Source organism: Hippoglossus hippoglossus, chromosome 18 (assembly GCF_009819705.1).
Source record: "Hippoglossus hippoglossus isolate fHipHip1 chromosome 18, fHipHip1.pri, whole genome shotgun sequence".
Taxonomy (NCBI): Eukaryota; Metazoa; Chordata; class Actinopteri; order Pleuronectiformes; family Pleuronectidae; genus Hippoglossus; species Hippoglossus hippoglossus.
In genome coordinates this window covers 15,474,121-15,488,541 of record NC_047168.1, presented here as the reverse complement: position 1 = coordinate 15,488,541, position 14,421 = coordinate 15,474,121, and the positions used below count along the sequence as shown (strand labels likewise).

Sequence of the window (14,421 nt, the reverse complement as noted above, 5' to 3'; positions counted from 1 at the left end):
CAGCCCATGTGCATAAATCCACTGGAACTGGTGCAAACTGCTGTGCACTCAAAATATTTGGACGTGGCTGCCCGGACGCTTGTTGTGTGTTCACTTTGCTGCTAATCACGCTTTATGTTTTAGCTGACTGCATTGTCTCAGGGTGACGGCTGCAGGACGGTAAACACGACAGAAGAATGAGCGAATAAACGAGTAGCCATGACTAAGCAGCGTGTGGGTCAGAGTCACCACACCCAGGCAGCAGATTGAAGAACATGGCTGTGCATACGTGCATGTATACTGTGTGTGAGCGTGTGTGTGTGTGTATACAGTCCTGACTTAAGCTGCTACTGTGTGATTGCACAGGAAGGGCGTGAGGGGAAGTCAAAACATCACGCGCCCATCCTGTTTGGGACAGTCCATGTCCTGTGGTGGTGGTGGTGGTGGTGCCCTTAACTCCTAAACACACGCAGATACACGCTGGTGCACATTCACACTAATCGTCCCATATGGGCTCCCAGTACGCAGGAGTGGGACGTGAACACATGCAGGAGGCGGCGGAGCAGGTGTACACCTGTTACACAGGGACACACACACGTATGTAGACTGAGGGGTAAATGAAGATCAGGAGGATTTGCCTTATACTTAACATTTAAAACACACTGAATACGTTGCTATAATTACTTTGCAATTGATTCAGTGTTATTAGCATTACTCATGGGAAAAAAAGCAATTCTGTACAAATTGCTTTTAATCCTGTTTTGCAGAAATCTGATACCTGCTGTTAATCGCTCAGTACTGCAAAAGCATTTACACCTACGTTAACACTCAGTGGTGGAGGGAGTACTTACACATTTTATCTATGTGAGGAAAATCTATCTGAACAAAGATAGTACTCAAGTCAGTAGTTGCTTTTGAATATACTTAAATATTAAAGTAAAAGTACTTGCAGAGTGTATCCTATTCCTGAAAGCAACAGTCTACTACGTGATTATGGCGGAGTCCGAACTATTTTCAGGTTTAAAGTATAAAAATGTAATATAGTAGAAAGTACAGATATTTGCTGATATATGTGAAAAGTACCCGAAAAGAAAATCTACTTAAGTAAAGTACAAATACATGAAATAATACTTTGTTACATCCCACCACTGTTGACACTGATAATTCTTACTTAAGTTTTAAGTTAAATTCGAACTTGTGCTCAAACATGTATGTGTGTGTTTGTTTTTTAAATGTGATTTCAAGTGGAATTTTAATTTAAGTTTCTCATTAGTCATCAGTTGTTTTGTCTGTTTGTTTTTGTTCCCAGGAAATTAAAGGAGGAGGCTGCCACAGAAGAGAGTCCCCCATCAGCCGAGACAATAAAGAATGGCATAAGATCACACACACTGCTGGTAAATCTTCACTGTTTGCATCAACACTCGTTTTACAGTTACACACCAAAGTCGCAGTGAAAGATAATTATACACAAGATGCAGATTTAAACCTTTTGGCTTTTAAACTTAAAGACATCCGTCCCATTCACTGTCTGTCTCCCTCTCTCTGTTCTGCTGTGATAGAGGATGGATTCTCCGCCGGAGTGTGTGTTGTCTCTTTCTTGTGAGCAGCCCCAGTCTCCCCCGACACTGCCGTCCCTGGACCACAGCCCTCAGGCGTTGTCCCCTCACAACCCAGCTCTCTCTGCCCGACAGCCCCGTTCTCCTGCCCATGCCACAGCCCCGGACCCTCTCCCCTGAGCCCGGACACCAACGCCTTATTTCACCTCTCTCCCTTCCCCCTCCACGAGGAGGACAACCACCACGACGTGGACGAAGAGGATGACGAGGAAGGGCTGGGATGCAGTTCCTCCGTCCCCGACCCCAGCGGTGGCTCTGTTCCCTGGAGGAGGGGGACCAAGAACTGGGTGCAGCCCCGGTTTGGATACCTCCCCCCCGGTGACGCCATCAGCACCACTCCTTGGATTCGAAACCCTCGAGCTCGCCCTCTCCTCTGGGCCGAGTGGGACCTGCAAACGACGAGCTAGACCTCCAGCTGTTCCAGAAAGACACTGTTACCAGGGCGATACCTGGAGGGGGAGGGGCCTCATCAGGGCCTGCACTCAAGTTTCCCTGTCACGTATGTGGAAAGAGATTCCGATTCCAAAGTATTCTGTCTCTTCACGCCCGAGCTCACAGTCTGGACCGAGACCGGCGAGCTTCAGCCCTCTACCGGAGCGGCCTCCCCTCATCGCCCCTGAAGCAGCAACTCAAGGTCCAACAGAATCACAAAGACATAATCCAGAATCACAGAAGTCACACAAACCAGCGTTTACTGCCAGGGACGCTCATCCAGCATCTGATTGAGGAAGAGCACGTTGATGGCGAGGTCAAGGGTCTCGATGAAGGCCTTCAGACAGACCACAACCCAAACTTTTTACTGGATGACAGCACACCGTTGACCCCTCCACTTACAGAGGACCCTGTCTCTGTGACCTCATCCCTATTATTCCACCACTGGGGGAGGGGGCATCTACTCCCACGGCGCCTACGTTTCGCTGCCATGCCTGCAAAGGAAAATTCCCGCACAGCTTCAGAGTTGGCACGCCACGTCCGCATTCTCCATAACCCGTATAAATGCACCCTTTGGTCCCTTCTCTGCCAGCCAAGAGGAGAGCCTGGCATCTCACTTGCAGGAGTGCCACCCTTCTCCAGAGGTTCCATCTCTGCCACCAGCCTTCAACTCAAGGCCCATTATTGCAACCCCTGACACTCCTGTGCCCACCCCGACCCATACCCCAGGCCCCGACCCCGAAACACCCCACAGGTGACACCAGCTGCTGCAGCGGCAGTGTCCCCCACACTGCCAGCGTTTCGCTGTGAATTTGCGGACAGCGGTTTACCCAGTCATGGTTCCTTAAGGGACATATGCGAAAGCACAAAGACTCCCTGGACCATAGTGCCAGGTATGTGGCCGTGGCTTCAAGGAGCCTTGGTTCCTCAAAACCACATGAAAGTTCATCTCAACAAGCTTGGACTGAAGCTGGGCTGGGAACTCTTGGGGGGCCGGGAGGTGCTAATCAGCAGGCCAAAGGCTCCGCAAGTAATCACTCTCTCAACGCCCTCTACTCCAGCCTCCTTCTGCGCCCAGCGAGGAGGTGGCAGAGGTGGAAGGTCAGAGAGGAATGCTGGAGGCAGACTAGGGATGGGATCAAGCAAGTCAGCCATCCTAGGATACCTGGGGCTGCCAGTGATGGCAGTGGGGCCAGCTGCATGGAGAGACTTCAAGCAGTGGCTCAGGTGGCAGAAATGGGAAATGGTGGTGGTGGGATTGGCGGCCCAGGAGGTGGAGACCTGGGAAGAGCTGCTAGAGCCACGGGTGACGCTACAGCATCGGTTTCTGAAGGAGAACAGGCAACTTGGTGGCAGCTGGTAGCTCGCAGCCTTGCAGTCGCTCAGCAGCAGCAGCAGCAGCAACATCAGCAGCAGCAGCAGCAGCAACAGCAGCAGCAGCAGCAGCAGCAACAGCAGCAGCAGCAGCAGCAGCAGCAGCAACAGCAGCAGAGGTCCCACCAGCAAGGCCAGCAGCAGGGCCAGCGAGGAGCGGGTCGGAGCTCTGTGATCACAGACGCTGACCAAGTAAGAGCCTACCTTGGAGGTCTAGATCCAAGAGAAGACTCAGGAGCAGGAGGGCCATGGGAGTGCCCCGACTGCGGGAAGCTATTCCGCAGCCTGCAGCAGGTGGTGGTTCACGCTCGCGTTCACACTCAGAGGCCCCAGAAAGGAGGCGGCGGCGAGGTGGAGGGAGGCGGTAGTCGTCGCGGAGCGGGACTGGGAAGAGCAGGCAGCGGCGAAGTGAGGCAGGAATCGCAGCTTCACGGTGGCGGATCCCAACAAGCGGGAGAAGTGAGACAGGAATCCAAACTGCACAGCGGTGGATCACAACAAGCAGGAGCAGCTACGGGGTTTCACTCTATCATCTCAACCTTCAAAGGTACAATCGCATCCGCCTTTTTTCCATTTGGTCTTTTGGGTTGTGTTTGTTTGCTCACATGTGAAGGTGCTATTATCACAAGAGTATGTTATTTCATATTGCTCCTCTGTTGTAAATAGAAGCTCTCGTGGGGGCCCTTTAACGCCAACTATTATCTGCACATTTTTCTCTCTACTTGCAGAAGAAAATGGCTTGACAGCAGTCTCCTCCATACCTTCAGTTCCCATCAGGGAGCGAGTGCGTGGTAGAGGAATAAAAGACTGCCCTACTGTGGGAAAGCCTTCCGCTCCTCACACCACCTTAAAGTGCACCTGAGAGTTCACACAGGTGAGAAACTCTTGTGAGTTTAAAAAGCCACATTTATTTTTTTTAACCTTTATAAATCCCGGGAAAGGTTTTGTTGAGCAGAGCTATCTTTTTTTTATTTTTTATTTATTTTTACACATCACCTCAGAGAGCTGGCCGGCGCTAATCATAGCATCTACTGCAGGCAGCTCCACCGAAGCAGCTCCTGCTTAAGTGCCTTGGTTGAGGGTATATTACCATTAAGCCACTTTAGGGAATAAAACTGGTAAAATATCTTCGTCTGTAACCTCATCCCCAAAAAACATGTTCTCCAGAAAAGTTCCCTTTTTCTGTCATGTGATTTGCCAGAAAATGAGCAAAGTGAAAACGGTTTGACATCGTTTTTCTCACCTCGACCAAGGAGGTTATGTTTTCTTTAAAGTATTGGAAAGGTCGGGGGATGGGTCAAGGAAGAGCACATTCAATTTTTGGAGCAGATTTGATTACGGGTGGCAGATCCAGGATCTTTCTTTTCACTGTCTTTTACATTGTGAGATATGACGTTAGCCTTGGTGGAGGTTTACATCTCTGAGCCTGTTTTATGTGTCTATACTTTACAGGATCAATGCATTTGAATTAATGCTAATGTACAAATGTAAATGCACAATATTGAGCCATGCAGGCTGGTTTTCATCTGCAGGTTTACGGTTGACAGCATCTAATTAACATATTGACACATGCATAAACACGCAGAAGTACATACACAGACATTATATCTATGAAAACTTGGACTAAGGCACAGAAGTCCTGCTGTATTCTCACATGGCCTCGCTGTGACATTTCGTGGACATTTTACTCGGAGGCTGCAGGAAAAGCAACTGACTCAGACATTTGCGTTTCCCACACAGCCCCGGGGAAACATTTCAGGAAAGTGTCCAGACTTCAGTGCAGGTCTGAAAGCAGCTGTTATATTCTTACATTTCATATTCTTATGTTGAAGTCATGACGGGACATTATACCCTCACAGATTCTTCTGTAACAACAATCATTTTCCCTTCAGTCTTTGAGATTCAAATTCCAAGACCTGCTCTTTGAAACAAGCCGATCTGGTGGTGTTCTAATTAAATTCACCTCAGATAATTTCTAAATTATCGGGACTGCGGGGCCGAGACATGTGGCTTTTCAAACGAGCTTTAAAAAAAACTAAATCAAAATCAAAAAAACCTTATACTGAACATCTTGTGACTTGGGAAACCTCCCAGCACTCACTCACTCTAATTAATGATCCATACTCATAAGACTCTATCAGCGTGAGTCACTGTCATTTTCTTTTTTTGTTATTTGCCTTTCGCTTGATGCGTTTGATCAGAAACTGAGACCCCTCTTCCATTTTCAATCTCCAGCAGCTGATAACTGGAGCTCGTCCAAGTCTTTCCTGCACGACAGAGCCCAAAATGCATTAAATGAAACCTATTTAGTATTTCCATCAAGAGAACTCATCTACAGCTGGCAGGACCTATCACATCCCAGTTATATTATTCATGATAGCACACAGCTCTCTTTCTCATGCACTACTGCATCTCTCGGCCATCAAGTGATTACCACATGGTCAGTAATTTAAGTGAAGGCATCAAATTATAATAATTCCCTCTTGAGAACATCACTGCCTCTCGAGACTTTTCAATCCCTTCATTGTATTTTGCTTCTGAAATTTAAATGTAATTGATCGTCCGGCGACGTCTTCATCAACAGATCTGCGTTCTTCTTTCCTGATAATTCTTTTTGTTCCCGTGAATGGGATCATTTAAGCTTCTCTAGTGTCAAACATCTCCTGGTGGTGATGGCCTCCAGCGTTCTCTTGATTTTCCCAGTGTGTAATTGTTAATCACTGATGGAATACTGCCATCTCCCTTTGAAACGTGAAACTACATCTCTCACTCAACACTGCTCAAATGACTGTTTGGCAGTTTTTTCTGATTATAGAGTTTGTACAGTTCCTATATTGTTTTTTATATGATATGAAAACCAATTTGCTGACTCTTGAAACTCATCTTTGTAACTTATCTTTTGTCCCTTAATTACAATGTGAAACCAAAACTAACCAGATCAAATGAAACTCTGGGACAAACACGTGAACCGTGGTCCTCACGTTTCACCAGGGGATGAGGTTGGACTTTAAGTCCTTTGCTGGATGATGAGCTGATTTTCAAACCTTATTTTCTTCATCCTGTTTCCTCCAGGTGAGAGACCCTACAAATGTCCCCACTGTGACTATGCGGGTACCCAGTCTGGTTCTCTGAAGTACCACCTGCAGCGGCACCACAGGGAGCAACGCAACGCCTTGTCAGCCTCGTCCAACTCCTCCTCCGCCGGCCTCACCTCCACAATCAACAGTCTGACCTCTGGAACCTCTGGGCTGGCCAAGCAGCGCCGATCCCAAACCAACCACTGCCCCATCAACCGAGGCCCGACAGACGCCCCCACCTCTCGGCTGAGCCAACAGTCCTGGCTTCTGGGGCTTCCAGACCAGCGAGAGAACCGCAAGGCCTTGGCGGCTTTAAGGGACGTGGACTTGGAGACCCAGTACAGGTATCTGTCTGGGGTGATGGGAGCGCTTTACCAAGGTGGAATGGAAGGAAGCTGGATTAGAGAGTCTCCCCCACCAAAGGCCCCTAAAGTGTCCCGGCGTAAGCCCCTTACCACGAGCCGAATGGTCCAGCCTTCCAGTGACAAGGAAAGCCCTGCATCTTCAACTCAGGAGGGCGGGTTTGAACCTCTGGATCTGTCCCGTCGTCCCTCACCAGGGTTCGGAGGGATGGAGGATGATGGAGTCATGAGTGTGGGGGAAGGAGGGGTTGTAGATGGCGGCGATAATTCATCAGGCGTCAAACTGAGCCAGTGTTTGTTCTGCCCATTCCGTACGTCCTCAGCAGAGCTCATGGCCATGCATCTCCAGGTCAACCACACCAGTAAGTCTCGGCGTAAAAGAGGCTCTTCGACTACCTTAGACTACGGCGGAGCCTCAAAGTCCACCAAGCTCGGGACGGATCTCTCCGACCTCGATTCCTTGGGGATATGGAGGCCTGAAGGTGAGGCACCCCTGGGGGAGTGGTCCTCAACCCAGACCCTCAACGGGCTCTCAGAGGATCAAGCAGGACATGGGGGTCATGTTCTTGACTACCCAGACTCCAAACTGGCCTCGGTATCCAAGAATGTAAGGGACGGTCTGGGGCTGAGGGAGAAGCTGGAGGAGGAGGATGAAGAGCAAGAGGAGGAACTGGAGGATAACCTGGAGAACAGCAGTGGAGAGGACTCGCAGGACCAGGATCTGAGGATGTCTCTCGCTCTGTCTCCGGCCCTGAGCTCCAACCACATGGTGGAAGACGAGGAAAGAGTCTGAACCGACTTACAGGGTGTCTGACGACTCCACTCAGATGGAGGTTGGGGTTTTTGAAGAGCGTGGGAAGCATTGCAGAGAGAAAAGGTTTTAAGGTTAAATGAAGAATTGCCCCTTTATACTTTCATTTCCGGAGAGACTCGAGGAGTCTGATGTTTTGGAGGTTTTCGAAAAAGATGAGAGAGAAAAATCACAGCTGTTAAGTTCCCTCTCTTCAGTTTTGAAAGTGTGGTTTACCTCAGTACAACAAACGTCCTGTTGAAATAGCACAGACGCATCTTTACAGGATTTTTAGGCCACTTTTTGTTTTGTTTTTGAGCTTCACTCTAAGACGGATGATTCTAGGATGATCTCCTCTTTGATAAATAAGTAAATCTCGGGGCAGAGCTTGCATCATTCCAGAGTGAATTGCGATGCATTTCTTTCACAATTGTAATGGACTGTAAATCCCACTTTACCATACTGACCAGGTTGGAGCTGACTGAAGAGACGCTCTCCTGACTCTGACCACTGAACAGTTTGAAGTTCCTCCTCCACCCACGACCACACGGAGGAACCCTTAGTCCGGACGAGTTTCAAGCTGTGAACATCAGCGAAGCTATTTGGTTTTAATTTAAGGCGTGAGGTGTTGCAGGCCGTGTGTTTTCTCTGTGTTTCACTGCCTTGTTTGTCTGAAAAGTGTTTCTAGATGATTGTCCTAAAAGAAAACCGCAAGAAAACATTTGTAATTTTGTTTCTTTTTCAGTTAGTGCCTGTTCGCGTACTGTATGTTATTGAGAGAGTCTCCGGTGTCGCTGAGGCTCTGATAGGTTCATTCATTTTATCTGAATATACAGTTTAAAACGATTTAAGTACAGTATATTTGTTAAAAGTGGTTCTAGGTCGTTGTGAATAGTTAAGTTGTAAAAGAAACGCTACGCGGCAGCGTGACGGCAGCTGTTAGTGGCTCAGCTGGAAAAGAAAAGAAAAAAAAGAGTTGGTGATATATACACAATGTTTAATGCGATGAAAGACGTCAAAGCCTCGGCGGTGAAAAGGGGTCACGGTTCAAAATTCAGTGTTTACAATGATGTGGGTCGGGGTTGCCACGGCAACTCAAGGTCATCGCAGACGCGCAGGAAAGAACAAACCACAGAGCCGGAGTCTGACGGACGGACGTCGCTCGAGCCCACGAACACAATCAACCGACACGTTGTTTTCAAGAGACTGCGACTCAGCGACCGTGTCCAGAAAACAACGCCACGTTTTTTTCCTCCATAGGAGAGAAGATACAAGGTAGAGACAGAAAAAGAAAAGAAACAAACTCTACTCTCTGGCGTCTTTTAGATGAGTAGATCCCCTCTCTTCTTTTATAAGAAAAGAAAAGACAATGGTAGGAGTAAATATTAAAACACTAACAAATGCATAGACATCCCAGTAGAATATGTGTAGCTTTTGTAAAGACCAGAAGAAAAAAAAAAAGACGAGACTTGTGTTTATTTTCATTTCCAGATTCTTACAGAAAAAGGTTATCAATATAGGTAATATTGATTATAATGTTCGTGAGCTAAGACTAGTTGGAATGTCTATACAGAGCACTGTGCAAGGTTTGAGTTCCCAAAGTAGTTGTTTTTTATTTTTGAATTTATGGATATAGACCAAACATCTTTTCTTTCCAATGGAAGTCGTCACTTTCTGTTTTTAAAACGTGTGAAGTTGTGGTTTGGTGAGATTTACCCCATCGATCAGCCAGAAGAGTCCGTGTGTCAAACCTCCAACTGGTTGTTAAAGAAAGTTCAACATCAACACATCAACACTACGATGGAGCACTGGGGCCAAACTGGAGAAAAATGTTTGAGATTATGAGAATAAGTTTAGTTTAATTGAATAAGATGCTCGACATTCCTCATTTTAACGCAGGGGACAAGATGATCTTATGATATTTCCCCTCTATATGACATGTAGCCTAAAATAACCACTTTATTCTCGTAATATTACAAATGAAGTGTCATAACATTCTGACTTTATCCTCGTTATATGATTTTATTTTCATAATATTACACCTTTTTTTCTTATAATACTACCAATGTATTCTCGTAACATTATTTTATTCTCGTAATATCACAACTTTATTCTTGAAATCTCAGATCCTTTTCTCACTGGCCCTGATACTCTGTTGTGCTGTCACACTTCAAACATCATCAATCTGTTCTCATGCGCATGAAGGTATATTTATGAAAACGATGAATGTCAGGTGGTAGTTTTCCAGGTGAACGGCTGTTATTTATCTACTTGTTGATGGGGTATCCTTTGACTGCAACCACACCTTGATGTGCATTAATGTGTCTACGTTGGTTTTTAGAGCACCTTATGAGTTTTGTAGTGAAAGTCCCTTAGTGGTGTCTCCTTAACAACTACTGTCAATGCCACCGTGCCTTCTGTTTCAAGCACTTCCTGGTGTATTTTGTAAAACTCACCAAAAGCACTTAGCCCATCTCGACACTCTCTCTCTCTCTCTCTCTCTCTCTCCGTCTATCCTTCCACTCCTCCTCCTCATCACCTCTTTTACTCCATCTTTCTCTTCCTCCCGACCCCTCCAGGTGTTCTCGTCTTTCTCTCGTCCTGTTCCGGCCTCGATCAAGGTCACAAGGCCTCCAGTTCAAACTGGCGTGGCGAGACTCTTGACAGATAGGACTACCTGACCTCTAGGGGAGTAAACAAATCATTGTAGATGTAGGGTTACACTTCTTTTGAATACTAACCCTCGGTAAACCAAAGCCCAAGTCTAAGACTAATAGATATTTAATCTCGTGAGGTGCCAAAATATGTCCGAAGTGACACTAAAGTTGAGAAAACACAATAATTCCCTTATCCTCTGTCATTTCTTCTTCTTTCTCCTCCACCCGTCCTCTCTCCTCCTCTCGCTCTCTCGCTTGCTCTTCCTCCATGTCCCTCTCTCGTCCGTTTCCTGTCTCTCTCTCTAGCACCACTCGAAGGTGACGCGTACTATCTGGTATTGAGGCCTTTATTAGATTTTTATTTCAGTTTGTGTGGTGTTTGTTCGATGCCGTTGAGATGGAAAAATGCTCTTCTTATGATGATAATATTATTATTATGGTTTTGGCATTATGGTTAAAAAAGAAAAGAAGATACAAAAACAAGAGACATGTGTTGTTGAATGTTGTACAGATAGAAATAGAGATGTTGTGTTTTTTTTTTAAAGAGAGCACAAACCTGAGTGATGGTCCCTTCTCCTCCTCCCATTGGCAGATGGGAATAAAATAAAATGCCGATCGTTCTAAATGTCTAATGACAAAAAAACTCTCTCAGTGTTGGCGGATTTTTAAATCATATGTTTCTTATTATAAAGCATTTCTCTTTGGAGACTTGAATGTAATTATTTGACTCAGAAATCCAGAACCCAAATTTGAAGAAGAGATAAAAAAACCTGTGAAAGGCTGAAGCAGCACTTGACTGAAAGTTAAGTTGAATTAAAGTAAGAAATCAGAGTTTCTGTGAGTTGAACTAATTTGAACTCACAAATATCTATAAAATCAACAGAAGCTTCTGTTCAAACTGCTGAAATAGACTTTTGCACATTTCTTTAACCGAACGCGATGTGGCGCCCGTATGATTATTCAGATGTTTTGAATATTGCACCTTTTCCCCTGATTCTAAATCAGGTCTTCTTAACCAAAAGGATACGATTATTATTTAACGTGTATATCGGACGAGTATTTATCTGAAGACGTGACAAATCTCTGCGAGCTGAGGGGGCCACGCTGGGTTTGGGCTCTTGTGTAGTTGACTGCCATTGCAGTGAGGGAAAACTGATCTAACATAGTAGTGACTAATATGACTTTGTGGACAGATTAAAAAAAAAGAAATAAAAATGAAACACATTAGAAATAAATAAACACAAACAAAAATAAGCCAGTGTCTCTTTCTTATGTCTTTGTGCACGTCGAGTTCTTTGTGTGTCACGTGATTACATCAGACGTCCTGTTTGTGTTGCAGGTTTGTGACGCTGCAGGAGTTAACACAACTTTTAGACAACGCTTCAGCGCCATCTTGTGGCTTCAAATGAAGTTGCATCAATGTGTGGAATGTGGAAGCGCTCCCTTCCTTTGTTTATACACTGAAGTTATTATGGTTTTAAAACGATAAGAAATGTTGGATAAAGATATGTTGATGTTAAAAAAGTCAAAGTATAAATAATAGTGGGATAGGGATTCTTGAGAAAAGTTAGTTATGTGATATGTGGACAATACACGTATGGAAAGATGGACGACATCGCCCCCTGGTGGCTGACTGCAGTGTTAGTCTTAAACCCTGCCTCCTCCATGTTAGCAGATGGGACAAACTAAAAAGTCAAATTACACGTCAAAGAATGTTTCTGTAAGTTTAGGTATTTCTTATCTTATGTGTTCAAGTTTTCATTTTTACAGGTTAGTTTGCGTTTCATTAGTTATTTGATGATATCAAATTGGGGTCAAAGGTCATGATTGACAGGTGGGACTGACTCACCGCAGGCTCCGAATTTTGCAAGATGGCCGCGTTCATATCCAGCTTCATTTGTAGCGTCGTGTCGTCCATCTTTGTTCTGGACGTTATACCTGCATGTAAGAAATTCAGTTAGAGAAATAAATTTACAGTAAATATAATTTTGTGCAGTAGAAATATACTTGTTTTGTCGAGGTCCCGTCCCTGAGATCTGGATCCACCGGAGGCCAAGTTTCTGCTTCATCTGTGTAACATGAGAAAATACTCTGGCACATTCAACTTGTAAGTGACAAAAGGTACAAGTACTTTGCTAAATACTCAAAGAACAACGTTCCCATTGAGATCTGTCAAATGGAACAAATTACACTTTGTTTAAATCTCCTCTTCAAACGTGACTCAATCCAAACCAAAGCATGTACAGATGTTGTATGAACCAGATGTTATCAGACAGAGGCTCTGACTTGTGAAGGCCCCCCCCCCCGGCTTCATCTCCTCATCCAGCAGAATCGTTGTGGCCAGTAAAGAGCTCGATCGTCTCCAGGCGTCAGCTAATTAATGATCATCTGATTACCTGAACCAGTTTTACTGCAGCTCGGAGATCCCGAACCAGGAGCTGCCTGGGAGCAGAGCACGAGGCTGAGGGAAATATAATTACATTCATAAACCAGAGTTAAACAACAGGTTTCTATAGATGTGCATGTCTAATGTGACTGACAGAATAAACAGTCTGCACAAACCACATTTCTGCTTCAAAATAAAACTGAGAATTATGTTACTTTTAAAGATAAAATTAAAAACCACCTCCATGAATATGTCATTGAAAATGCAACAGCAGTAATAGTATAATTTAATACTGATTTGAATTTAGAATAGTATTATTTATGCTTTTTGTATGTAGATTTTTATCTATTTCCAATGTATAGATATATATATAGATAGATGTATAGATATATAGATATATAGATATATATATATATAGATAGATGTACAGATAGATGTATAGATAGATGTATAGATATATATATAGATATATATATATAGATATATATATATAGATAGATTCACTCAGCAAACTCGTTCTACATTACATTCAGTAGCTGGATGAAAGTCATTTTGTGTTATTTATGATCTAAATAGCAATAAAACAAATCTTCATCTTGATCTATAAGAAATAAGATGTATTTGGAAAATCCCTAATGGAAGTATCACAATGATTCTTGTATCTATAATTATAACTGACTTTATCATATTTAATTATATAACTAATGTCTTTTTATGACAATGGACTAACGATTTTTTTTAAATCCAAATAAATAAATAGAGGATAATGAAACTCCAATTAATACGATTCTGTGGGAGGCAGAGTGAGATGCTCCAGGGTTACACTTCTTATTATGTTCCTATTAGCCTACATCCCTGTAGTAGGGCAAATAGTCTGCTCCCTGGTGACTGGAGGAGAGTGAGTGGGCGAGGGGGGGGGGGGGGGGGGGGGGGGGGGGGGGAGAGAGAGAGAGAGAGAGAGAGAGAGAGAGAGAGAGAGCACCGGAGGAGGAGGAGAGCAGAGCATCACTTCATTCCGTCAGTTCGCAGCTTCCCCTCGGATCCTCCACAGGCAGCAACTCGGTGTGATCCTCTTCTTCCTCCTCCATCACTCACTCACTCACCGCAGCTTCCTCCTGCACGGCTCGGCTCGGCTCGGCTCAACACGGAGACTCAAGGGAAGAGAAGACATCAAGTCCCACTTCTGCTGCAGAACTCCCTCCGCGCACGTTTTCCAAGATGAGCGAGGTGAGTCCGCAACGCGTAAATCGTGTTTGATGCAGTTGTTGGACTTGTTTTTACGCGCTGCGGTGTCTCTCTCTCTCTCTCTCTTTCTCTCTCTCACTCCATCACGCACCTGTAAGGATGTTGCGTTAAACCTTCTCTTATTTCCCCGCACACTCCCGCACTCCACCCCTGCCCCTCCAAACAAAAAAACCCCGCACCCGCGGTGCATGCGGTGAGAGAAGCCGAACAAGAGGTTTTAGCGCAGCGCGCTCTCGACTCTTGGCTTTGGCTTCGGTCCCAAGTCTGACAGAAACACTGCAATGAGCGCGGAGCAGCAGCAGCAGCGACACCAGCTCACATCGCCACTGGGCACCGCTGGAACATCTGGTGGAGCAGGAGGGTCCCCCCCCCCCTGAAGCGGGCACGGGAACCTCCGAGGAGGCATGAGGGTTCTACAGGATCCAGAACGTGAAGATGTTCTGTTCCTGTTCCCACTCTTTACATTCCAACAGATTTCAAACAGCCAGTTCTTCTGCAGATCC

At 45.3% G+C, this 14,421-nt stretch overlaps 1 protein-coding gene across 1 annotated transcript; it reads left to right on the top strand.

Annotated features, from left to right (window-relative positions):
• Positions 1-436: 436 nt before the first annotated feature.
• znf219 (zinc finger protein 219) lies at positions 437-8,596 on the top strand. Its single transcript, XM_034614939.1, is given in 20 exon segments — positions 437-545; positions 1,289-1,373; positions 1,539-1,646; positions 1,648-1,689; positions 1,691-1,813; positions 1,815-1,985; positions 1,987-2,454; positions 2,457-2,537; positions 2,539-2,604; positions 2,606-2,761; positions 2,764-2,833; positions 2,836-2,910; positions 2,913-2,954; positions 2,957-2,995; positions 2,998-3,098; positions 3,100-3,202; positions 3,205-3,948; positions 4,130-4,210; positions 4,213-4,275; positions 6,474-8,596. Coding segments are annotated over 18 exon segments (3,690 nt in total). The 5' UTR covers positions 437-545; positions 1,289-1,373; positions 1,539-1,541; the 3' UTR covers positions 7,634-8,596.
• The last annotated feature ends 5,825 nt before the right edge of the window (positions 8,597-14,421 follow it).